General features: G+C 36.0%; 2 protein-coding genes across 2 annotated transcripts; one reads left to right on the top strand and one right to left on the bottom strand.

The window, feature by feature from the left end:
• The first annotated feature begins 248 nt into the window (after positions 1-248).
• Positions 249-26,829, top strand: LOC114522207 (atypical kinase COQ8B, mitochondrial-like). The gene is made up of 13 exons (XM_028542840.1): positions 249-597; positions 1,034-1,100; positions 1,383-1,451; positions 1,614-1,730; positions 1,843-1,928; positions 2,120-2,260; positions 4,378-4,459; positions 4,824-4,917; positions 5,260-5,401; positions 5,740-5,847; positions 25,294-25,359; positions 25,621-25,707; positions 26,169-26,829. The coding sequence occupies exons 1-13, from the start codon at positions 355-357 to the stop codon at positions 26,448-26,450; spliced, it is 1,584 nt and encodes a 527-aa protein (XP_028398641.1). The 5' UTR covers positions 249-354; the 3' UTR covers positions 26,451-26,829.
• On the bottom strand, positions 19,263-24,038 carry LOC114522206. Its single transcript, XM_028542839.1, has 5 exons — positions 24,001-24,038; positions 22,677-22,774; positions 19,983-22,481; positions 19,792-19,846; positions 19,263-19,394 (listed from the first exon to the last, which is right to left on the bottom strand). Coding segments are annotated over exons 2-5 (2,646 nt in total). The 5' UTR covers positions 22,768-22,774; positions 24,001-24,038; the 3' UTR covers positions 19,263-19,393.
• Positions 26,830-26,867: the final 38 nt, after the last annotated feature.

The following is a 26,867-nucleotide window of genomic DNA, read 5'->3' as shown; positions in this document are numbered from 1 at the left end:
ATCCATCTGATAGGGATTTATTGTTTTTTCAACCTTGCAAGAATACTTGAAAAGCAATAAAGCTTTCTGTAATTTTAAGAAAAATTACTGTAGTAATTACTACAAATTTCCAATTACCACAATCACCAAACCGAAAAATTACCAAAAATTATCAACAGTAACTAAAATTACTGGGGGTTGTCAGTGTTTAACGCGGCCAGTTGAACTCTGGTTACATGAAGTTTTTGCAAAGCCAAGAATAAATTTATTGGAAATCCAAAGTGAAAAGTGATGTGTTCTTGAATAGAAGCTAGAATATGCTGAAAAGCAAGATGCTTCTTTCATTGATCGTTGAGAAACTGCGGTAATTTGATCATGAATTTGCTCGGAAAGGCACAAAGAATTTGTGTTGGCCTCCAGGCTTGCCAAAGCTATAAAAATAGCAAGTGTTTTCATTGGAACAAACACGTTGTCTTGCATAATCACGGTGCAATATTGTCAGATATGTGCCAGAGAAAAAAGTCAACAGACTCGACTGCAGGTATAAAGTCGAGTAAAGTTGGAAAAAATAATTACAGTGGTAGAAATTTAAAGAAAAAGACAGCCAATCAACCTCAGGTATAAAGAACCAGGCATACTGGTTTAGTAGCTGGTAGTATTTTAATAAATTGACCATCAAGCATTAAGAAGTAGAAAAGCCAACTGAGTGTAATTTGTACAGGTGCCCTGAATTTGAGAACCTTCCCTCTGGGATCCTCAAATTTTTTAGGGGAGGGGAGGGGGGTGTAAGAACTTAATAGCTTATAGGCACCTTAGTTTGACCAATCAGAACTGTATTTAAGCACATTATTAATGATGATTTTTAGGCTTGCAACATCTTTTGCAATTCTAGTCTGGTCTTCTCCAAAGACAAGTTGCAATAGGCTATATATAATTTCTTCTGATTTTAGCAAGAGACTCGACAGCCTTTAAATCATTGCATTTTTGTCAAAAAAACATGTAAGCATGTCAAATGAACTTCGTCAAATTAATCCTCCTGAAAATAATATTGTAGCTAAGCAAAAGATCAAAAGAAAGGCCTGTTCCAGCAACAAGAGTGAGCCGATTAGCAAATTATGGAGGTTGGTACTTTGTCTAATGAGTGAGTGCCCCCCTAGCTTCGCTATATAGTCAGGTCTAACCTTATTATCTCTCATGTTTTTAACAGTTTTATTGGTGCATTATATGCTTTGCTAATCCTTGTGAATACAGGGTGATTGAAGCCCTACTCTAATGTTTCAGGCTGTAGGTAATATCCCTCTACCCCAGTCCGCCTCTATATAATGCTAGACAATTCTGCTTGTTAGTTGAAAAGAATGACAATGCCATTTAAGTAATTGCACAGCAAATAATGATACATGTAGGTCTGGCTGCAAGTCTTGGCTTTGGGGCTTTAGCAGAAGTTGCAAGACGTCAGATTGGTTTTGACCAAGGTACGTGATTTCCTACATATATCTGGCTGGGATTCCCAACCAACATTTTGTGAATTTAACATGATTCAATGTACAAATGTACATATGTACATATTCGTATTGATTAACATGATCCAAATTTCTACAAATATAGTTTCTCATGTTTCTATATTTTTTATTTAGACGGAAGTAATGAAGGTAGTCCTTTCTTGACTGAAGCAAATGCCACCAGAATTGTCAACACTTTGTGCAAGGTGCGAGGAGCAGCGCTGAAACTTGGCCAAATGCTAAGCATACAAGGCAAGTCAGGCCATCCATGAAAAGTGAAGACCTAAAGCTATTTTCCCTAATTCGTAACTGGTTTGTGAACTATAGTAATTTAATTGACAGATTTGCTTATTTCATTGAACAGATAACACAATGATTTCGCCAACTCTTCAGGGAATTTTTGAACGTGTTAGAGATGGTGCTGATTTTATGCCATCATGGCAACTTGAGGTGATATAAATTACATGTACACTACTAATTATTTTTCATATCATCTTGTTTGCATGCCTAGCTGCATTATCAATATGCAAGATTTTCAGAGATCTATACATTATGTAGAATTGACTATATAATGTTCCTGTAGAGCATCTTAGAATCTAGTATTGATTATTTAAGATAATTTATCAATCTTATCATGTTAGAAAGTGCTAAACGCAGAACTTGGTTCTAAGTGGAAAACTGAACTGGTTGATTTTGACATGAAGCCTTTTGCAGCAGCATCCATTGGTCAAGTGCATCAAGGTGTGCTCAAGAGTGGCAAGAAAGTAGCTATTAAAATTCAGGTAATTTCTTTAGTCTTTGTGTGTCCACAGAGTAAAATTTAAAATTCTGGTGTAAGTCCACCAAGCTGTAGTCATATCATGGATGGAGTCAATGCTGTGAATATTTTACGAACGATAATAGTCAGGAGTATCGAAAGACTTCACCGCTATGACAATACCTAAATATTATACAAGCTAAGGGGAAATTTGAAAATTGCATATTATCTACTTTCAAAAAATGAAATGTTGTTCCAAGTTATTGCATTATATATAACGTCTTTAAACATCATCAGTTCAGTTGGGTATTGCCATCGTCATCGAGTGTAGTCATCGAAGTTTTTTCAGCCAATGCCATAGGCCGTTTGCCAATACAACTTTTCGCGGGTATTATAGTCTATTGGTACGCAGTTAAAAGATCTGAGGCACTTCTGGGACGTTAGAAAAGGCCTTATTTTAGTTATTTACCATGTATTAGAGACTTTGAGATGCACAATGCGAATTTTGACGGTGCGACGTCAATTAAAGATCGGAGAAATTAGAATATTTAAAGCTCCTTTCCCTTGGGACTAATATTGGCTTGTTGTCGTCATCGTTGTTCACCATACGCCAAATCACTTATGACGTAAAGCGGCTTTAACAGAAGTGCAATAATTGAACGAACTTATTTTAGCCGTCATCGTCACGTTGTCGTCCTAAGTCTTAGCTTATTTGGACGTATAAACTCCCGACCGCCCAAGTGTGCGCCATTGTTATGAGATTTTTGAACCGACCATTTTGGTTATTATAATAAGATCGACCTTTTATTTCTAAAAATAGGACCAAAACTCAAAAGCATGTTACTGTACGGTGCAAAGGCCAAAACAGCAAAAATGTTTTATTAAAAATGCTTCGTAGAGATTACATACCATTGGCATTGCGGTTACAGCATAGTTAAACTTCTAGTCATATATAGACATAGACATACTAGTTAAAAAGTATAAATGTGCGAGTGCGCTGGAATGGCAACGAGAGCGCGAGATTTGCCATTTGGGTTGTAAACGTTTGCATTGATAGAGAAACTTATCATTAATAATAATAGGCCACAGACAACCTTTTTCCCTTGCCTGTGGTATATATTGGCAGAGTTCATCGGCATAGTCAACAGATATGTCATCGATTGACGTTTCAATCTTATTTAGTTATTATCTTGAGACTGTAGTCTGTAGCATTTCCAGACGTTTCCTACTGAACGATAAACGGCTCCTTATCAAGCGAAGTCTCCAAATCCAAAGGGGAGCTGGCTTAAATGCAATTTGGTTCAAATTTAAATTCGAGTCTAAATTTAGTTATATAAATTGCATTTAAAATGGCATTTCTCGTAAAAAACATAAACTGCCCAGAATCTACCGGCATAGCAAAGGCAATTACTTCAATTTTTTAATAGTTTTACATGCAAATGTACAACGACAATGTCTCGAAATAAATAACAGTTTCAGTTAAGTTAAAAGAGCCACGCCGACGGTGTTCCAAAATCTAAAGAACGTCGATGACTAGACAAGCTGGCGCCAATTCTGATATAGGCTTCCAAAAATGTAACAACTGCATGTAGAAAACAACCTGATGTATCTTGACTCTTAACTTGAGCTATTTTTCTCGCAAAATATTGCACTTGAAACGAAATCAACTAGTAATTTCATTTATTTTCGTCACCTTTGTCCTGGCGTAGCTGCGTTATTTATCGAATTTCGAAACGAACAAAGTTTAGAAACACGATGTATACTGTCTTTACTGACAGTTTCGTTTAATAAAAAATAGCAACGGTTTCCAAAATCCAAACGAATGTCAATGACAGGACAAGCTGGCGCCAGCTCTAGTAATGGCTTCCAAAAAATGTAACATCTGTAAAAAACAACTTGATGTTTCTTCATTTTTCTCGCGAAATATTGCACTGGAAATGAAATCCGCTGGTAATTTTATTGATCGTCACAGTTGTCCTAGCCATCCTAGCTGGGTTATTCACCAAATTTTAAAACAAATACAAAAGGCAGAGTTGAAAGCGCAGACCCATAACATAAAGCATAAAAATAATCGGAAACACCCTCTAACAATCATGTATTGACATGTAACAGATCGTGTTTTTTCATTATTGTATATTTTAGTACCCAGGTGTAGATACAAGTATAAATAGTGACATTGACAACATCGTGGCTTTGTTAAAGCTTGGTAAAGTCTTGCCGCCAGGTAAAAGCTTCAAAATCCTAAACTTGTTAAAATATTCGCTGCGTCTTTAGAAACTGTAAAAATGCATGTGTTTTTTTCATAAGCGTCCCTTTTCATGCAGTAAATGACGTCAAAACTGCTTTTACCTCGAGTATACACTTATCTTCTTAAGGTCTTCGACTTCATATAGTACATTTGTTATAGCATCTATTATAGCGTGATTGTCAATGAATCCTGCATAGGCTCTTTTGAGGATTAGAGCTTTTGAAGTCTCCCTATCGAAACTTCGGAATATCCTAATAACTATATAAACCCGTTGAAGTTGGCACTGCAGTTCTTATGAAAAGAAATCAATATCATTATTTTTCAATGACGTGATGTTTAGGGCTTCACATGGAGCAATTTATTGATGTATCACGTCGTGAGCTCGCTTGGGAAGTCGACTACGTGAGAGAAGCAAAGTGTGCAAAGAGATTTAGGTAAGAAAATACTTTAACTGTTTGCAGTTAAATTCTGTCGATACATAAGTACAGTAGCGAACTCAAAGTTCCAACTTTCCTCCAAAGATAACGGGGTTTTTGCTGTTTTTGTCTCTCATGAAAGCGAAAAAAAAAAGAATTATGACGCCAATAAATTTCAGAATCGTTTTCCAGATTTCTCCAAATTCGAAAGAAGAAGGGGTTACAATTTCGAAGTTCTAATAAGTTAAAGTGAAATTCTGATTTATCCCGAGCCTTCCTAGAATTCCCCTTCTCAAAACTCTTCACTTTATATACTTTTAAAATATAGGAAATACAGTAGAAAGTATATTTCTCTTCCAGAGAACTTCTTAAAGAAGATGAATCTTTTTATGTCCCGGAAGTAATCGACGGTCTAAGTACAAAACGTGTTTTGACGACGGAATTTGTATGTGGTAGTTCCCTCGATAAGAACACAAAATGGGATAAAAGTATCACAAATAAGGTTAGTGTTTTAGTCGGGATCAAAACTATGCTTATCCAAAAAATTATAGCACTATTCTGCATGGTACAATCGACCCCAGGTCGGACGTTGACCCAGACCAGCCCCAAAGGGGCCGGGGTAGCTCTGCTACATAAGGCATTTTAATAATTCCTTTTCTTTGACTTTATTGTCTTTCATATACCAATACAAAAACAAAGATTAAGTTCAATATTTATAATTAAATACATGATATTTACATTCCAATTAAGACTGTCTTCTCTTTCCAGTCAAAATACATAATTATGTTTGTTATTCTTACATATGCTGTAAAATGTGAACAATATTTTTATATTTGGCAGATTTGCTTTGATATTTTGAGGCTGTGTTTGAGGGAATTATTTGAATTCAATTTCATGCAAACAGATCCGAATTGGTCAAACTTTCTCTATAATCCAGAAAGTAAACAGGTCAGTACATGAATATATGAATATACACCCCCCCCCCCCCAATTAAGCTTCTAGCGACGCCAACGGTGCTGATTATATCTTTATTCCGGACAACACAATTTCAGTGATGCATGGTATTGCACGTATAGAAGAATTGTCGTTTTAAACTACTCGGTACTAAATTTTTTCAGGCTAAGCCAATCAGAATGCCTAAATTTTTTATACTTTATGTAAGATAATGTACCTTTTACCGGAAGTAGGCAATATTTATGCATTCAGATTGGGTACTGAAAGTGTAGATAAATTTGCTGATTAGCCTAAAACAAGTCAGGCTTTTTGTTGTTGCATGCCCCGCTTCGGTCATTTACAATTATTGACAGAATGTCTCAAATCAACAGAGAGTGCAAATCAACAGTGGGAATAAATTGATAAGTGCATTTTACTATTAGTGTATACAGTACTACTACGCATTTTCAACTCTCTTGAAATAATGCTTGTGAAAGCAATTGGGATCAATTTGACCCCAGACCTATTTTTCTAGGAGTAGTTTTTGTTTTATCATCGTGCAAAACTACAAGAACATAGTTAATATGGTATTTGCATTGTCACCCTTTTGAAGCAAAATAAGACGTTACTTATTCTTCTTCTTGTTACATATACTTCTTCTACTTATTCTTCAGACTTTTCGTCATGGGAAACTATAAAATAAAGGAAAAAATATTGCGTATTGTTGATTTGTGGCCCTTTGGTATAATAGACTTTTTCAGCTTGTATGCAAATAAACCCATTTCAAATCACATGGTCTGAAATGGTTTTAAATGTTTTATTGGCTATTCCATGGTTACAAAAACTGAAATGGGTTGATTTGACTGCAAGCTGAAATGGTCTATTAAGTCCTGCGTATTTCGTATGGTCGTAGCTATGTAAGAAATAATGTTGATGGCACTCTTGTGACATGTACCTGGTTGTTGTTTAGTCTTAGCAACCATCTCATTGTTTTTTTCTCGGATTTTAGTAATTCTTTGTTGAATACGAGGTTTCTTGTCTCTCATAGTACGAAGACTTTCTTTGTCCTCACATTCTGTCAGATATGCAAGTGAATGATCACGATTGCCCATTCGGCTGTACACTTCTGCTAAGCCAACCAAAGCCTCTAGGTGAAATAAGGTCACTTGATCTTCTTTAGCTTTCTCTGCGGATTTGGTGAATATATCAATCGCCTTCAGGTAGTATTCATCCTTATTGATACTTAAATAGAACTCGCCAATAGTATTCAAGTATCTGGAATTTTGAACCAAGGCATTTTGAGCGGTGAAAGTTTCCAGTAATTTCAAAAGATCGTCGCAAATTTGAACACCATCCTTCACGTAATCAGCACGATCTTCAATGCTATTGATTGACAGCAAGGCTTTGTAGCATGTCAAGATCTGTCGATGACAAACTAACCGTCCATATGTGTCAACTCCCGTTGTTTTCAATATCCCCATCTCGAAAAATCTTCTTTCTTCGCGTTCCAATTGTTTGTAGCGATCAATTGCATTCACCAGGTCCTTGGCATGCACTTGTTCCTCTTTCTTTTCATGTATATCGTCTCGACAGATATAGTCATCATTAACCAGAAGATACAATAGACCGTTGGACTGCGCAGAATATTCTTGGAAGACAGCATCATTTTCATTCATTGCTTCGCTAATTTCACGTGAAAGGCAATACGCTAGCTTCAAAAGATGGATGTAAGAGGTTGATTGCTCAATTGCGTCTCCATTTCTGTAGAAATAGTTTCGGCCAAAGGTGAAAATCACAGAGAGATAAAGTTCCGGTAGGAACAATTTTCGATAGTCATCAACACTGTACGCTACTTTATGGTCAACCAACACTTTGACTTCATTGGATGAAAGTGGTTGAGAGGATTCGATTTTTTCCTTTACCATCTGATTCTCCTTCACTGCTTTCGGAAACACAACCATATCTTGCTTGTTAACTGTGCGCCAGAATACAAGCTCTTGGATGATGTCCGGCGATAGTTCGGAACTCTTTCGTGTCAGTTTTTCAAACAATCGGTGCGAAACTTTCAACTCTTCCTCAGTGATTCCATACATCTGATCTACGTGAAGAGATCTCCTGACGACTACCGACCCATCAGCAGGTTTTAAATCGTCTTTGGTTATCCCGCAAAGATTATGAATCAACTCTCTAGCACGTGCAAAATGGACATCGGACTGCCGGCGCAGAGGAGGTTGTTCCTGACTGTATATGAATCCAACCAGTTCTGATAGACGAGCTAATGCTATCGCAGTACGATCATCTTTTTCCTTGTCTTCCCATTCTTGAATAACAAGCTCCGCATGCTCACGTGTATGACGCTGAAGAAAATTATCTTTGGAAAAACGGTTGTCTTTATTAATATATCTGACAAATATTTCCACAAGTTTGTACGACAGATCTGCTTTAACTGGTTCGTCGATCATGTCTTTGATCACGTACTGGGTGAAGGAATGGAATGAAAAGAACCGAATACCATTTTCCTCTGTGATGTGTACCAATGACTTCAGCTGATCATGTAGATTGTCTAGATCTGCCTTTTTTGCCAAATGAGTGCCAGAAGGTATCTGATTGCTTAGTAGAAACTCTGGGATCATGTCGTTTGAAATGAAAGAGACGCTAGCCAAAACAGAGAACTTATCCTTATCAACTTCTTCTAAACATGCACGCACACTCGCGTAAAGTGTTCGATTATGTCTGCCTAGTTCATTTTGACGAATTTTTGGTGCTGCCTCTCTATCACGCAGCATTTTCAGATAAGTACGAGCAGTCATCTTTTTTATTAACATGTAATCTTTTGCGGTTGTTAGACCAAGAATATTCCAACCAAAATGATTACAAAGCTCTTTGAGATCTTCTTCACTATTATTAGGATGAATGCCCTGAAGAAACGCCATTGCCTCGTCAAACTTCTCCACTTGCAGTTCTTCTGCACCAGAAAGAGACAGAAACAGAGAGGCATTGTTGGTTGTGATGATGATGTTAAGTAAACGTCGAATATTCCACAACTTTTTGAACCACTCAGAAGACGGCTTCTTTTCTACGTTGTCTAGGACAAATATTATATTATCATATTTAGCCCTTTCTTCAATAGTTTCAAATAACTGTCGATACTGTACACCTAGTTTCTCTGCAAGATCATTTAACGAGGAGATTATGCTGTCTTCACTAGTAGAGACATTTAGAAACCATTTAATACCAAACGTCGTTTTGTTAACATCAATGTAATGACGAGCGGCATAGGTTTTTCCCGTTCCTATTGTTCCATGCAAAATTTTAGGTTTTCCTTTTTGTATCTTTTCAATTCCGTGATCAACTTTTTCCCTGGGACAATAGCTGCGGACTGGTTCATAGCAGTTGCTAACTACTTTCGTGCTTGTAGAGCCTAAAAATACACAATCGCCAAATCGGTGACTTTGGTTGAAAATTGTACAATGCTTCGGACTTGTAGCAGGGTGCCTGGGCCCATGCAGAGAAATTTCAAAATAGTATGATTTTAAACAGTAATATACTACAGTTAATGTGAATATGAACAATTCGTTTGTAATTAAGGCTTTTGTGATACCTGTTGATGAAATATTTATAATTTGGTTGTTACCTATACTCGCGACGAGGTTCTCGCAAAATATAGATGCATTGTTCATTCCTGCCATGATTGTATCTGAAAGCAAAATTTAGTATTTGTGAAGTCGAAAAGTACAAAAAAAATCAATCATTCTTTCATATTGGGTTTTAAAAAGCTTGGAAAGCCAAAGTTACAAGCTTACGAATGATATAGCCAAGCGAAGTTGGCGAATTAGCCTTTCTCACGATGACGAATGTGCCGCCATTTTTGGGGTACTTTTTTTTAAAATTGTGAGCGCAAGACCTTGTCATTATTGATCGCGTCGCGTAGCGACAGCGATCTATAGTTTCGGCTTGGTTTTTTTTTTATTTTCCTCTCGGGTCGACCCCCAGCGTCGCTAGCTGCAGGCCGTATCACCCTAGGTGAAACGAAATATGCCCAAAGTGAATACAACACGTGATATAACTATCAACCTACCTGTGCGCAGGTTCCCGATTACGAAGCCGTAAAGTAGAATCAATAAAGCGATCAAAATGCTAGCAAGTGCTATCCTTATCTTTAAGGCTGCTTTCCACTTACGCGTTTTTTATACGCACGTACACGTACGGAAAATTTTAAACGCTTTTAAATTTTTATTATTTAACATCTAGGTCAACTAATGCATACTAAAATATGCAGAAAACTAAGTTCCTTCGATTTATTCACTTAGTTTTTTCAAAGGTAGCATGTACAAGGATTCAGACTTTTACGTGCGTGTACGTGCGTATGAAAAACGCGTAAGTGGAATGCAGCCTTTACGCTCATTACACATACAACTGCACACGCCGAGCAGAGTAAGCCTGCCTATAGTTCGGTATATTGTTCATTTTTATTATTAAGAACATTTATGACACAAAATTTGCATAGCTGGGCTGGTTACGCCGCTGTGAACGACGCGATCATAACGCCTAGTAGGCGTCTTGTTATAAATTAAAATTATTATAAATTATGAATTTTGGCATACGCCATCTATTGCGTGGGTGCATGCATGGTGAAATAATTTAATATTATATATGCATTTACGGTATATCCATGCTACATACATTATGTATATACGTTTCTTCTAAATGCTTGTTTCAAAAGAACAAGCCTTTGTAAAATTAATGAGTGGTGAAAAGATCTTTTCGCTCACAAACTCCACAACGTTATAACAATTTTGCTTTTACAATGTGCTGTGTCACTCAACCATGCATGCATTTCCCGGAAATAAAGTTTTAAAGCGAACGTTATCAAATGCGAATTTGCAAACAAACAGTATTTCATTCGTGTTTATTGTATCCCGGACATCATTCATCAATCCTTATGTATATGTTTCATTTTATTCTGACGATAAAAATATTCTACCTTGCTAATCTGATGCGCTTTCTTATAACCAAAATGTTCTCAAAACATAACAAAGCTGCATGTAAGCTTGTATATTTACTGATTCTTCGCATCATAATGATAACGGAGTGATAAAGAACTGTACAGAAGAATAGACAACGAAATATTTGTATACTGCATGTATGTGGGTGCGCTTTATATAATGTTGATTACATAAACGTTCAATGGTGTATTTAATATAGAAAGCTTTCTGGGAGGGGTTTTTATCCTTTAGCATGTAATTGCTGCCCTTGATTTGCAATACACATGCAAATTGAGAGCATTTTCACGTAACGAACACGAAAGATTAATGTATATATGTATAGAGTACTTACAGATATAAAAGCTGCTGCCAACGTCGCACAGATTTTCGTTTCCTTTGATTACGTTATTGGAATTGTTGTGTATAATTTGATATGGCAAGCGGCATTTCCGGGTGAAATAGAGCTATGCGATTAGCTAGCTGAGAAAAATTTTCAGCAGTCCATTACTTTTCCTTTTATTAACCTCGCTTTATCGGTCATTGCCTAGAAAGGCCTCGCGTTCAGTTAAAAAGCAGCCATTATGATCCTGAGAATTTATTGCATGGCGTGTTTTAATTGCTAAAATGTGCATTGAAATAATTATTACTACACTGTTTGATATCTTAAAAACAATACCAGGATCAAACTAAGCGCCGAGAGTTCATGTTGGGCAACATCAAAGACCTGTTTTTATACTGTATGCATTAACTTACGCCCACCTCTTGAAAACCGGTTTTCTGCTAAAGGACTTGGTGTGATTAAAAAGAAAAAACAATTTTTTTTTATAATTAAATACAGAGCCAGGGGGTAACCGTACCCCCAAAATATTTCTTTTTTTAGCTTGTATAACCAATATTAATATTGTTCTATCATCGTGCGAAATTAATGGAGCATTTTCAATACAGATTATATTAAAATTATCACCCTCGATTACTGAAACACTTAATGATGGACAAGGCTAAAATTTAACGAGTTTTCTGTATGTAGATCCATTTCTGTCAATCATATACCTTTACGTAAAGGTAGGGAATTGTACATCGGCCTAGCAGAAGAAAGAATATATATAGTTGCATAAATATAGAGAAATAGGACCTAGACCCTTGAATTCAGGTGGTAAAAACGAAAAGGTAACGATAATGTGTCGTGTCTATTAAATTCACGATTTGGATATATTTATAAATTATGAATTTTGGCATACGCCATGTATTGCTTGGGTGCATGCATGGTGAAATAATTTAATATTATATATATACATATACAGTATATACCACATACATTATATATGTTTCTTCTAAAGCCTTTGTAAAATTAATGAGTCGTGAAAAGATCTTTTTGCTCACAAATTCCACAACGTTATAACAATTTTGCTTTTACAAATGTGCTGGGTCATTCAACATGCATGCATTTCCCTGAAATAAATTTTAAAGCGAACGTTATCAAATGGGAACTTCCAAACAAACAGTATTTGATTCGTGTTTATTGTATCCTGGACATCATCATTCATCAATCCCTATATATATGTTTCATTTTATGCATGTGGGGAAAACTGACAATATTCTACCTTGCTAATCTGATGCACTTTCTTATAACCAAAATGTTCTCAAAACATAACAAAGCTGCATGTAAGCTTGTATTTACTGATTCTTCGCATCATAATGATAACGAAGTGCTAAAGAACTGTACAGAAGAATAGACAACGAAATATTTGTATTACATAAACGTTCAATGGTGTATTTAATATAGAAAGCTTTCTGGGACGGGTTTTTATCCTTTAGCATGTAATTGCTGCCCTTGATTTGCAATACATGTGCAATTTGAAGAGCATTTTCACGTAACGAGCACGAAAGATATATGTATATATGTATAGTGTACTTACAGATATAAAAGCTGCTGTGTCCGCCAACGTCGTCACAGATTTTCGTTTCCTTTGATTACGTTATTGGAATTGTTGTGTATAATTTGATATGGCAAGCGGCATTTCCGTGTGAAATAGAGCTATGTGATTAGCTTGCTGAGAAAAATTTTCAGCAGTCCATTACTTTTCCATTACCTTTTTATTAACCTCGCCTTATCGGTCATTTCCTAGAATGGCCTCGCGTTCAGTTAAAAAGCAGCCATTATGATCCTGAGACATTTGTTGCATGGCGTGTTTTAATTGCTAAAATGTGCATTGAAATAATTATTACTACACTGTTTGATATCTTAAAAACAATACAAGGATCAAACTAAGCGCCGAGAGTTCATGTTGGGCTACATCAAAGACCTGTTTTTATACTGTATGCATTAACTTACGCCCACCTCTTGGAAACCGGTTTCTGCTAAAGGACTTGGTGTGATTAAATAAAGTTTATCTATAACACATACTTTATACCAATTCGGCGTGGTAACCCAATTAAGGCATGCATTCCTATTTATAGCTGTTAGAAACTCGTTTTGAAACACATGAAAAATGTTTTCTTAAAGTAATGAAGAAAAAACAAATTTCTTTTATAACTAGAAATACACGCATGCAGCAACCCCTCGCTATTTCAAACCATGTACACAATTTCCTGAGTTAACCTGACCTAAACTTATATCATGAAATGACACAAAACTCAAATCAGTCTCATATTTTACCGAGTATATTACAGTGAACTCAAATAAAACTGGAACGCTCACTCTATGACTTTCCCTCATTGATGAGTGAAGCCAAGATGGCGGATCATGATGCCTTTCTTGTAGGTATGATCCAGGCCTCTGGCGCGGAAACTTCAAAGGAAAAATCAGAATTCCCGACAAAATTTCCGCGTGGAGGCCTGGATCATACCTACAAGAAAGGCTTCATGATCCGCATTCCGCCATCTTGGGCATCTTGGCTTCAAACTTCCGGCAGAGTGAGCATTCCAGTTTTATTTCAGTTCACTGGTATATTATAGCTAATGTTTCCATCATTCAATACAAAAATAATCATAAAGCTAGTGTAAACATTGCCCGTTCAATTTTGCTGCATTATACCATGCCAGCAATTAAGTAACGCCTAACGGTTTAAAATCGAAGTTTCAAACGATTAAAACAGTACAAAATCTTCATAGACAAAGAAAAAACTTCAAATATTATTTTATTCTGTATGTTGCAGCATAGGCGGCCCAAAATTACCGGCCGAAAAATTTTTCGGCAATTTGTCAATGTAATGTATAATATCATTAATCTATGATAATATATAATTACATAAGGTAGGAAGCTCTTTTTTACCTTACGAAACTTACCACTTAGACTATGACAAAATACATCAATTATGTTGACCGAAACTAATAAAAAAATATAGTAAACTAATCTCTGATAATTTTCCTCGCTTCTTACGTGCGAATTACGATTTAAAACTACTTTTAACATGACAAAATACGGCAATATTTATATAATTATAATAACTTGTAGGTACACCACGTAAGTATTAAATACTGCAAAGCTTTCGGTCCGTTAACCCGGACCTTCATCAGTGCAATTACTTGAATACACGTTTGCGCGTCACTTAAATATCATGTTAGTCGTGATTAGTTTGCTAAAGAAAACTTTCTATTTTTTATATTTATACTTTTTATTTTTTTATATTATTTTTTTGATGAAGGTCCGGGTTAACGGACCGAAAGCTTTGCAGTATTTAATACTTACGTGGTGTACCTACAAGTTATTATAATTACTAAAGTCGCCATGCAATCATACAAGAAAATTAATATTTATATAGTTTTTGATCAAAAATATTTCGTACGATGCGGGATGACAGTGGTCTCTGTATTCGTCATGGTTTTGAAATATATTACATGATCCTATTGGTTGAAAAAGAAACAAACTGTAAAGTATTTGAACGAACTTTTTTCAACCAATAGGATCATGTAAAATATTTCAAAACAATGACGAATACAGAGACCACTGTCACAGTTTAAGGATATACAGTTGTGGAACTCGCAGGAATTCTAGTCCCCCGCATAGTTATCCGCACGCGCGAAGCAAAAGACCGTGTCATGGCTTCTTTTAGTATAGAAAAAGCTAGGAAAATAGTCAATTTTTGCAGTAAAACAACGATTTTGGCGAATTTATCAAATGGATTTGCTTCATTGTTGCGTATTTTATAAAAGGAGTTGGAGCTGCACGTTTTTATCAGAAATTGGTGTAAATAAACCTTTTTGAAACGGGAAAAACTAAATAAATAGGATTCGAGGAGTGACAGGTCAAATCGATGTTGCTGAAGAACAAGTTTTCACAAACTTGAATGGAGTTTTACCTTGTCCTTTTGATATGTTGTTAGGCTACACGGTAGACATTTCATATTAATTACAAGGATTAACTTAGAAGGAAAATACTGCAGGTTTTTCTCTTTGTTATGGGCCAGTTACCGATGCCCTAGTGTGTTTGCCAAAATGCATTAGTTTCACAAGCACAAACACAACCTGACAAGCAAATGGCATGCATTCTAAAAAACACAAAATCAATGGAATTAGTATTTCTGTAATTGATAAACTTGATAAATATAAAAGATAAACTGTATTATTTCACATCAATGACAGATATAGATTGTAGTTAAATTTTCAATGTTAAACTTCTATTCAGTATTCAGATTTAATAAAATACACTTGAAATAGTTTTTTGATTTATTTTTCCAATCACTTCTATGATATTTGCTCTGTTTTGTGATGTATGCAACTATATATATAGGTATAGCTAAACCAATCTTTGATCACAAAGCTTAAAGAATGTTTTGGCAATATTAGCAAGATGCATTCCAACAATCCAACACATGCATCTGCAATTCACTAGTGCTTTCTGCAAACTTTCATTGATGAGTGCTTTTCCCAGTGGGACATTTCTTGTGAACATGAAATAGCAACCAAACCAGCTTGATAGATACTAAAAAAAAGACACATGAGGACCAACAGTGGCTGAAATTGACTATAAATCACTGAAAAGAATTTATATTCAATTGTGTAATGATACATGAAACTGTATAAACATTTGTGTAATGATACATGAAACTATATAATATCCATTTATTATTGGATTCTCATTAACAGAAGAATGAAAAGTCCACCCTATAAATCCTCATAAGCACAGAATATAGAGCTATACTTATTTGTCAAACCTCATCACTGACAGTTTATCATTTATCACTTCCTGTAATTTAGTAAAATGAAAAAAAAATATACTTTCATGGTTTTGACAGGAATTTTCATAGACAGACAGAAATTATATGAACATAAATAAAAGATAACTGGGTATATCCATGACGAAAAACACATATTTATCGTTTGTATTTGTGCGACCTTTTGTAATTTTAATACACAAAGGCTGAAGCATGAAATTAGATCAAATTTTTTTCGCAATTTTTCATAAAAGACGTTCTCTCTGAACGAAAGAAAAAGATATATAAAGCACTTACCATTTTTTTGCAAAATTTTACTCCTCAAATCTCCATAGCTTAAACAACCTTTGTAAAATAAGCATTTTTAAGCGTTCGAACGCTGTTTTGCTAACAATTTGTATATAAATTCAGCCAGCGACACGGTCTGACACAGGGCGCTTATATATATATAAGCGCCCTGGTCTGACACGGTCTTTTGCAATTTGCGTGGCGCGTGGAAAATGGCGTGAGCGTTTGGAATTGAGGGACAGCAACATCAAAGGCACAGAGTACTACACAGAGGTGGAACTCGCGGCAAATCTTGTCCCCCTGTTTTTAATGCGCATGCGCTAGGCTCTGGCAAGTGTTTTTGCACTTTTTAATAAGGAAAATTCGATTTTTTAGCAGAAAAAATGCAATTTTAAAGCCATGGGTCTTTTGCTCTTCGTTTTTTTGACAAATTTTATTTATCCATCCGACATTGCTTCTTTTGGATTAAAAATGACTGCGATAATACGAATTAAAACAGAAAAAAAACGGGAAATACAACTACGAGGAGTGCGATTTTCACACGAAGCTTCTAGAACTGCCAGGTAAAAATTGAAAGTTTGGTATTTCATGTAATAAATGTAGGTCTATATGACTATATTTCGCCAACGTACAGTCATATTTTTTTCTAGATGGCAAAACAATCTCTCAAAGTTAACTTTGAGCAGATGACATATCAAGACATTGAGTTCTACTGTTCAACAGTTCAAGATAGCAAGTTAGATGGCTATTAAAAAATGTTTTACAACGTATACGCAGTTTACTGATATTTGTGAACCCTATGTTGTCTCCTATGCGTATTATTATTTCACTTTGGACTCTTCGGACCCTCTTTGGGCCGGTACAAATGGAAATTCTAGAACTGAATTATCTAGCAGCAGCAGCAAGGTTAGACAATGGTTCTAGAATTATAGCTTGCATATCAGTATAAGAAATTTATGTTATTCATATATAGGTAAGCTTTTATATTACCCTTATGCATTAACTGCTCAAATTATTTAGGCTTGGTCTAAATTCATTCATGTAATTAATCTCAACAAAAAGCCTTGTTCTTGAATCTATCCATGCAATGCACATTCTGCAACATTAAAACTCCATGTAAAAGGGAAGGTTAGGACACATTCATCATCATATTATAGTTTCAGAGCACAAAATATTTATATTTTTCATTAAATATTCACATCCAGAAATTGGAAAATACCTTTCAATCTTCTCATAGAAACCACACAGAATTGCATAATTAATTTTAGATTAGATTGGAAATTGATTTGCATGTCCTTCATGAATATTACAATCATGTATGAACTGAAATTAATATCTGTTAGCATTTACCATTTGTGTGTAAAGTTGGATTTATATTCGTGTAAAAAGTATTGTATAATTATATAGGTAAAAGTTGCATTTGTTTATTGTAAATCCTTTGAATTCAAGTTCATGATTCGAATAAAAAACATGTAGTTTTTGCTAGTTTTATATGGCAAAATAAATTATTTTCAAAGAAATTTTTTCGTGTGTTTTGAATTGTAGAAATGACACATCAATCATGCTTGTTTTAAGATCAGCTCAGATGTTTTCTGGATGGAAAAATAACTGCCTAATTTATAATCGCCGACGATGTTGGCAATCAACTTGATATTTATAAAGAAAATCATTCGGGCTTGTATTTCTTACTTCTTTAACCTAACGCATATATTTTTTACAAAAAAACAACCATTTACCGTTTGTTTTTAAAATTTAGGCGCAAAAATGGAGATCGATAGAGCCAGCTTTAAAATATTAACATTTTTCGTCTTTCGAACACCTTTTTCCTTTACTTCAGAGTCAAAATACACTTGCCAGAGCAATTTGCGTGGCGCGTGGAATGGCGTGGGCAGGGGGACAGCAACATCAAAGGGTTCCGCCGCGAGTTCCATAACTGTATATCATTAAACTGTGTCAAAGGGTTCCGCCGCGAGTTACACAACTGTATATCTCTAAACTGTGCCACTGTCATCCCGCATCGTACGAAATATTTTTGATCAAAAACTATATAAATATTGCCGTATTTTGTCATGTTAAAAGTAGTTTTAAATCGTAATTCGCACGTAAGAAGCGAGGAAAATTATCAGAGATTAGTTTACTATATTTTTTTATTAGTTTCGGTCAACATAATGGATGTATTTTGTCATAGTCTAAGTGGTAAGTTTCGTAACGTAAAAAAGAGCTTCCTACCTTATGTAATTATACATTATACATTACATTGACAAATTGCCGAAAAATTTTTCGGCCGCCAATTTTGGGTCGCCTATGGTTGCAGTCGACGCCGGCGGCTAAAAGTTTTATACTTTATAAATAGAGTGTGTATTTTTGATACCAAAATTGAAATTACACTTTCAAAAACACTTTTTGAAGTTAAAGCAAAGGTGTAATAGCCTTTCACAGGTTTATGCGTTTGCATAAAAAGCTGAAAATTTAACAAATAAACGGCATACAAAGCTGAAAAGTATACAAATACGGATACATTCTTACCGCGAAACAAATACGAAATAAAGTAAACACGTACCCTTTGTCTTTGAAAACATTTATAAGTTTGCAGATTATGAATTATTTCTCTTACACGGCTTTGTCTTGACCGTATCCACGTTCATCTTTGCTGTCATGCTTCATATATCTTGTTTCTTCTCGTTTTACTTTCTTTGCACAAAGTTTATGAAACGCTTTTAAAAAAATGTTTACGAAATGACAGTTAATATAAATTGCTGACGTTCTCATTGAAATACAAACTTTCTGTCTTAGCCAATCAGAACGTTCGTTGATTACCAGACGTTACTCGTGCATGCGCATAACTTACAAAACCACGCAACGTCGACCGTCCATGACAAAGAATTTGGACAACTTTGGATTCGCCTATGTTCTACCGGGTTCCGGGTGTAGTTCTTAATCTCCGAGCGGAATTAGTACCCTCGCAGGCGCTCCGCGCCCGCTCGGGGATTATGTTTTTTATGATTATTTATTTATCACCCTCGATTACTGAAACTCTTAATGATGGACAAGACTAAAATTTAACGAGTTTTCTGTATGTAGATCCATTTCTGTCAATCGTATACTTTTACGTACAGGTAGGGAATTGTACATCGGCCTAGCAGAAGAGAGAAAATATATAGTTGCATGAATACAGAGAAATAGGACCTAGACCCTTAAATTCAGGTGGTGAAAACGGAAAAGGTAACGATAATGTGTCCTGTCTATTAAATTCACCGATTTGGATATATATTTAAAGCTTCAGAATTATTTGAACTAATTCTTTTACTAGATTTGTGTTCTCAATCTGTTATTTGGAAATTATAGCTAGCATGGTCGCATGTTAGGTAATTTTAGGTACTTTCAATTTGAAATCGTGCAAATTTATTTTGATTAACGCTAGTTGCGAGATAGCAGGTGGAAAACGGGTGAAAAATGTGAGAACTTTTCCCGTTAATTTCCTTTTCCAAATTGTGGTTTTGAGTTCAGATTATCTTATAAAACGTTATACTTACTATTCGTTCTCGTTGCAAGGGCGGTAGTCACCATCAGACCTCTCGTCATGGGAAGCTATTATATAGAAAATAAAACAAAATTATAATTATATTTTTATTTCTGGCCCTGTTGTATATAATTAAGTCCTATAGGTATTTAGCTGTATGAGATATACCTATGTGCATGTATTTTGTGCGACCACAACACGTACCGGGTTTTTGTTTAGCCTTAGCAACCATAGCAATGTTTTGTTCTTGAATTTTCTTCATTCTTTGTTGAATACGTGGCTTCTGTTGTTTCATATTACGAAGACTTTCTTTGTCCTCACATTCTGTCAGATATGCAAGTGAATGATCACGATTGCCCATTCGGGTGTACACTTCTGCTAAACCAACCAAAGCCTCTAGGTGGAATAAGGTCACTTCATCTTCTTTAGCTTTCTCCGCGGATTTTGTGAAAATATCAATCGCCTTGCGATAGTATTCATCCTTTTTGATACTTGAGTAGAACTCGCCAATAGTATTCAAGTATCTGGAATTTTGAACCAAGGCATTTTGAGCAGTGAAAGTTTCCAGTAATCCCAAAAGATCGTCGCAAATTTGAACGCCGTCCGACACGTAATGGTCACGATTTTCAATGCTATTGAGTGATAGCAAAGCTTTGTAGCATGCCAAGATCTGTCGATAACAAACTAACCGTCTATACGTGTCATCTCTCGTTGTTTTCAATATCCCCATCTCGAAAAATCTTCTTTCTTCGCATTCCAATTGTTTGTAGCGATCAACTGCATTCATCAGGTCCTTGGCATGAACCTGTCCCTCTTTCTTTTCATGTATATCGTCTCGACAGATATAGTCATCATTAACCAGAAGATACAATAGACCATTTAACTGCACTGTATATTCATGGTAGACAGCATCGTTTTCATTCATCGCTTCGCTAATTTCACGTGAAAGGCAATACGCTAGCTTCAAAAGATCGATGTAAAGGCTTGGCTGTTTCATTGCTTCACCGTTTTTGTAGAAATAGTTTCGGCCAAGGCTGTAAATCACCGAGAGGTAAAGTTCCGGTAAAAATAACTTGCGATAGTCATCAACACCGTACGCCGCATCATGATAAACAAACTCTTTGACTTCACTTGGGGAGAGCGGTTGGGAGCGTTCAATTTTTTCCTTCACAGTTTGATTCACCTTGACTGCTTCCGGGAACACAGCTAGGTCTTGCTTGTTTACAGTGCGCCAAAATACAAGCTCTTGGATGGTGTCCGACGATAGTTCGCAGCTCTTTCGTGTCAGTTTTTTAAACAATTGGTGCGCAACGCTTAGCTCGTTCTTACTAATTTCGTACATTTGGTCTACTTCAGAATCTCCGAGCGGTTGTCTGGGGCTTAGCGACCTGTCAGCCGGTTTTAAATCTTCATCAGTTATCCCGCAAATATTATGAATCAACTCTCTAGCACGTGCAAAATGTTCATCCGACTGCTTGCGCATTGGAGGTTGGTGCTGAGTGTACGTGAAACCAACCAGTTCTGATAGTCGAGCTAATGCTATCGCAGTACGGTCATCTTTTTCCTTGTCTTCCCATTCTTGAAGAAAGAACTTTGCATGCTCACGTATGATACGCTGAAGAAAATTACCTTTGGAAAAACGGTTGTCTTTATTAATATATCTGACAAATATTTCCGCTAGTTTGTACAACAGATCTGCTTTAACTTGTTCGTCGATCATGTCTTTGATCACGTACTGGGTAAACGGGTGGAATGAAAAGAAACGAATACCATTTTCTTCTGTGATTTGAACCAGCGACTTCAGCTGATCATGTAGGTCGTTTAGATCTGCTGTGTTCGCCAAGTCATTGCTTGAAGGTAGTTGATTGCTGAGAAGAAACTCTGGGATCATGCTGTTTGAAATGAAAGAGACGGTAGCCAAAGCAGAGAACCTATTCTTATCAACTTCTTCTAAACATGCACGCACACTCGCGTAAAGTGTTCGTTGATGTGTACTTAGCTCGTTTTGACGAACTTTCGGTGCTGCCTCGCTATCATACAGCATTTTGAGGTATATTCGAGTTGTCATCTTTTTTGTCAACATGTAATCTTTGGCAGTTGTTAGACCAAGGATATTCCAACCAAAATGATTACAAAGCTCTTTGAGATCTTCTTCACTATTCTTAGGATGAATGTCCTGAAGAAACGCCATTGCCTCGTCAAACTTCTCCACTTGTAGTACTTCCGTATTAGAAAGAGACAGAAACAGAGAAGCATTGTTGGTTGTGATGATGATGTAAATTAAACTTCGAATATTCCACAACTTTTTAAACCACTCAGAAGACGGTTTCTTTTGCACGTTGTCTAGGACAAATATTACATCCTTTCCCACAGCTTTTTGTTTAACGGTCTCAAATAACAGTCGATACTGTACACCCAGTTTCTCTGCAAGGTCATTTAACGACAAGATGATGCTGTCGTCAGTAGCAGAGACGTCTAAAAACCAACTTATGACGAACTTTTGCTTGTTCTCATCAATGTAATGCCGAGATGCGTAAGTTTTCCCCGTTCCTATTGTTCCGTTCAAAATTTTTGGTTTTCCTCTTTGTATCTTCTCAATTTCATGATCAACCTTCCCTCGCGAACAATAGCTACGAACTGGTTCATAGCAGTTGCTAACATCCTCCAAAGTTGTACTTGTATTTGTACTTGTACTTGTAGGATCTGTAAGAAATACGCACAATTTGGCATTTAAACCGGATATTGGACAATGTTTTTCGACTCGTTTTTTGGACAGAGTCTTTGATATCGGGTACACTGCATGGGATGCCCCCTTTTTCTAATGTAATGATGCTTTTTTGATTTGGTTTATGAACATGTTTTTGCTTTCACAAAAACACTAACGATTTCTATTCTCACCTGTTTTTGAGATTTGCGATTGTGCTTGATCGCCTATAGTCGTGACGGCGTTTTTGCATTCAGATATGGAAATATTGTAGATATTTGCCATTATTTATCTAGAAAAGAGAAACTATTAAATTGAGAATCATTTTCCTGTGACTAGAAAAGCACCCTGGTATATATATCGTGATGTATTTTTTGTCCGAACGACAACGCTTTTTAAAAATGATGAAGACCTGACTAGATTATGCTTAAACATGTATGTGTTTGACGGTGTATAATATGGGGGAGATAGGAATTGTACGTAACTGACGAAAGTTATTGCCACTGACGTGTATACCCACAGTTCATGAAGAAGTAAGCAGTGTGATATTGCAGCATATTCGGGCAAAAGTGTTACCAGTAAGACAAAATTTGAATTCTTGTTATATTATTGTTTGTTGTTTTTTTCCAATGCGCTATCGCTTTTACATCAACGATGAAAACACTTATATGTCAAGACTTATGCAAACTTCCTTGAATTTGTTGACAATTAAAAATCAAACAACTGGGTAACCACGCATGTTGATTGTTTCAACAGGCTTTTCTGCTGCTGTTAATATTGAATTTTGGAATATTAGTAGCTAATATACGTAAAACGTTTTGAACCCGCCCGCATTTAACCGGAAACAAATCCTGATATGGATCAGTTTCCGGGAAATAGCCAGTTGCTACATGGGATTACGTGTATAGTATTCGATTGTATGATGTTTATGTATATAGTATGTCGTCTACCTGTCCCTAATTTAAAGGCCAAGTATATCATGTGAATTCGGAAAATATTTCAGTAACTGTAGAACTGAACCGTGTAACGTACTTAAGGTCCTTAATATTATCATGCGGCTCTTAAGAGCGGTGATTTCCAATTATAACACTCGAGACAAGCTGCTTCTGCATCGGTTTGCGCCATTTCCTCGGAGACTTTTAACGTCATATACGTGGTAAATTCTGATATGAGCTCATTCAACAATCGTTAAGCTGAGCTGAAGTAAGTTTAATAAATCCCACTTAAACTGAAGTGTTATCCGTTTTTTTTCTGATTGTTAAAAGGTATTTTCAACAGACATAGACGTAGTAATATACATGCACGGCGGGGTTTATTTATTATTTAAACGATGCTTCTTCGGAAGCCTTTCTGTTTCTATCTGTGTACTCGTTCTAAATTTGTGGACTTAGATTTCGGGATTTTGTTTGCGACATTCTGGCCTTACTAACAGTAGTATACGCTCGATCTATAACTATAAATAAAGACGTTCCCTCCTCACATTACATGCATGCATCTATTTCTTTTAAACACACTTACCGTAAGGCGTCAAGTTCAGCGTTTAAAATACGAATAATATTTCGGGCTGATATGTGACAGTTTGTTGTCCAATCGAAGTGTATATATAACACACAGAGCGATAAATAAGTATACGGTTAAAGCATCAAATTTCGCTCAGACTTTGCAAAATGTAGTTTTGTAGTCACAGAGATGAGAGAATATTGATATCCCAATCAGCAATACGGCTCTAATATATCCCATGATTCCTTATTAAAAACGGCGATATTCCTATTTTCGCTTCCGGGCTTCCGGCCTTGCCCAGTTTAGTTCACAAGCGTCGTAAGCTTTGTTGTATAAATAACGAAATCTGACATCAAATAACATGCATGTATGCATGCAACTCACTTAAAATATGATTATTGTGAACTAACGCTTGTAAAGGCTTGTAACGTATTGTAAACTAACGCTTCGTTTACATATCCAACTGTTACATTACTTGAACTGTGATAAACTATCTGCATATTTCAAATATATTGGTTCGCTATGCCTATATGGTTTTGCAATTAAACCAGATGTTCTGTTTCTTCAATGTTGCAACATCGCCGTGTTTTCAAATATACATTTTGCGACCGAGATTTGCATGTACAGTCGCAGTTACATTAAGTAGTAACCTGCTTGTTTTCATAAACACACCTCAGGAATTTTTACATTATAAATATGCATTTGCAAGCGTCTAATTTAAGCTAAGCTACCACGCATGTTTTCGTTTTAAAAATGCATGTTCCTAGTTCTGAAAGTGAAAGTTTTATTAGCTTTTATTTTTACATTCAACTGGTTTAAATGGTAGTATCGAAGCAGATAGAACTTACAATGTAACTTGCAAGAGAATTTGAAAGTTTCGGTTGCATTTGTTCATAGCAATTTGCAAATGTACTTTCAATATTCACGGCAATCTTGCAAAACAGCGGTCAACAGACTATGAACTAGAGTCAGTGTCCAGAAAAACCCAAAACATGCGAAGTTTAGGAAATTTTCAAATTAGCGAATTGAATAGTCGATGTCCAAGTTTCAAATTGTGTTTCTTCCAAACCCCTCATTGAAAATTGAGAATTGAAAGTTTAATAGACCTTTTTCATAATGACGTCAAACGCGGAAAGTCTGATGTTACACGAAGTTTGATTGGCTGGATAGTTTTGTGAGCCAATGAAATTTCGTGTAACATCAGACTTTCCGCGTTTGACGTCATTATAAGAAAGGTCTATTAAGAGGGTCTTTCTTGCTGAGGATCTTTCAATAGAGTACGATTATAGAAATTTTAATCTACTTCTCTAGATTTGCCTCCTTGACTTTGGAGCGAGTAGAGAATATCCAAAAAGATTTGTGGACATTTATATAAAGGTATGTTAATTATCGACCACAATAATTATGGGATTTAGGCTTGGTATCAATGCTGTAGAGGTAAGGTCGTTAGAAAAAAGTGGGAAAAGGATCTTGAAAATCAGTAAGCAATATACTTGCTAGGGCAACAGCCTTGAAATTCTTTTACCAAGGGCTCTTCATATTGCTTTTGTCTAGCTGAGGAAAAGTGAATTACAATTCAATTACGCATCAGTGTAACGAAAGTGTAACTGCAACAATTTATTTTTCTTTTCTTTCCAGATAATCCATGCTGCGTCGACAGGCGACCGGAAGACTGTGGTCGAATGCTCAAAAATTCTAGGATTTTTATCTGGTTACGAGTCAAAAGTAAGCTCATTGTTATCACTTCTTACATGTACACCCTGACTTAAAATTATTTTTAGGGCATTTGCTGTAGGTGCAATTTGAATCCCCTTCCTTTGATAAAGATTAGCCATAGGGCTATCAGTTGAATTCAAAATGGCGTCTAAATGCCGGTTGTCCCAAAAATGAAACCTAACTTTAACTTGCTATAATGAATATCGGGTTAATCGATTTTATTTTTGAACAGAAAGAAAAAGAGTCGGGACAAATTACTGTGTAAAAACTCGAGAAAAGGGGACTAAAACTTGAACCGAGTCGTTCGTCGTGTGAAAAAGGGAAACTTTGCCGGGTCCCAAATTTCTCCGGTCTCGTGTAAACTTAACCACTGTGTATTAGGCCATTCATTCACCCGTTCAATTCCCTTCATCGTCCATTGAACAAAACGCCGACAATCAAGTAATCTCAAATTTACCGATGTTTTCCAGGTAATGATAACAGCACATGCTGATGCCGTCATGATTTTAGGAGAACCATTCAGTTCGCCCGGGACCTTCGATTTCGGAACCCAAGACACAACGTCAAGAATACAAAGCCTCATTCCCGTAATGCTTCGTCATCGTTTGTCCCCACCCCCGGAAGAAAGTTACTCCCTGCATCGTAAAATGTCCGGGGCATTTCTTCTTTGCTCTCGTCTAGGCGCTACCATTCCTTGTAAACAATTGTTCGATAATATTTGGACAAACTATAAGTTCACTTCTGTGACGTAGTATATAATGATGAAGATACTGTGGGTAAGGGAAATGTCGCTTTCCAAATTTTATCACATAAATCTTATCACCTCATGTCCACCATGTGAACTCTCATCCCACAGTCACATGAGCGACTTAACTTTTGCCAGTCAAGGTGAAATACAACTACAAGGTCAATTGCGTCAAACACACACAAAAAGAGGATTCTGGTTCTGAATTGGCATTAGACCTTGGAACCTGATATTAAGAGTCATAAGACCTTATATTGGAGATAGATATTATAAAATTTCTTTTTGTCATGTTGGATTTGTAAATTTGAAATTTTCCCGAAAGAAAATTGAACGACTGAACAATATAAAACTGCGTGTTCTTTATTGTCACACCATACCATAAGAAAACATTTTGAAACATGAATAATTATGAACAAAGAGCGTC

This window comes from Dendronephthya gigantea, unplaced genomic scaffold (assembly GCF_004324835.1).
Source record: "Dendronephthya gigantea isolate DGI-Jeju-01 unplaced genomic scaffold, DenGig_1.0 000022F, whole genome shotgun sequence".
NCBI lineage: Eukaryota > Metazoa > Cnidaria > Anthozoa > Malacalcyonacea > Nephtheidae > Dendronephthya > Dendronephthya gigantea.
Note: the sequence above shows the minus strand (reverse complement) of the source record. Positions and strands in the feature narration are given on the sequence as shown.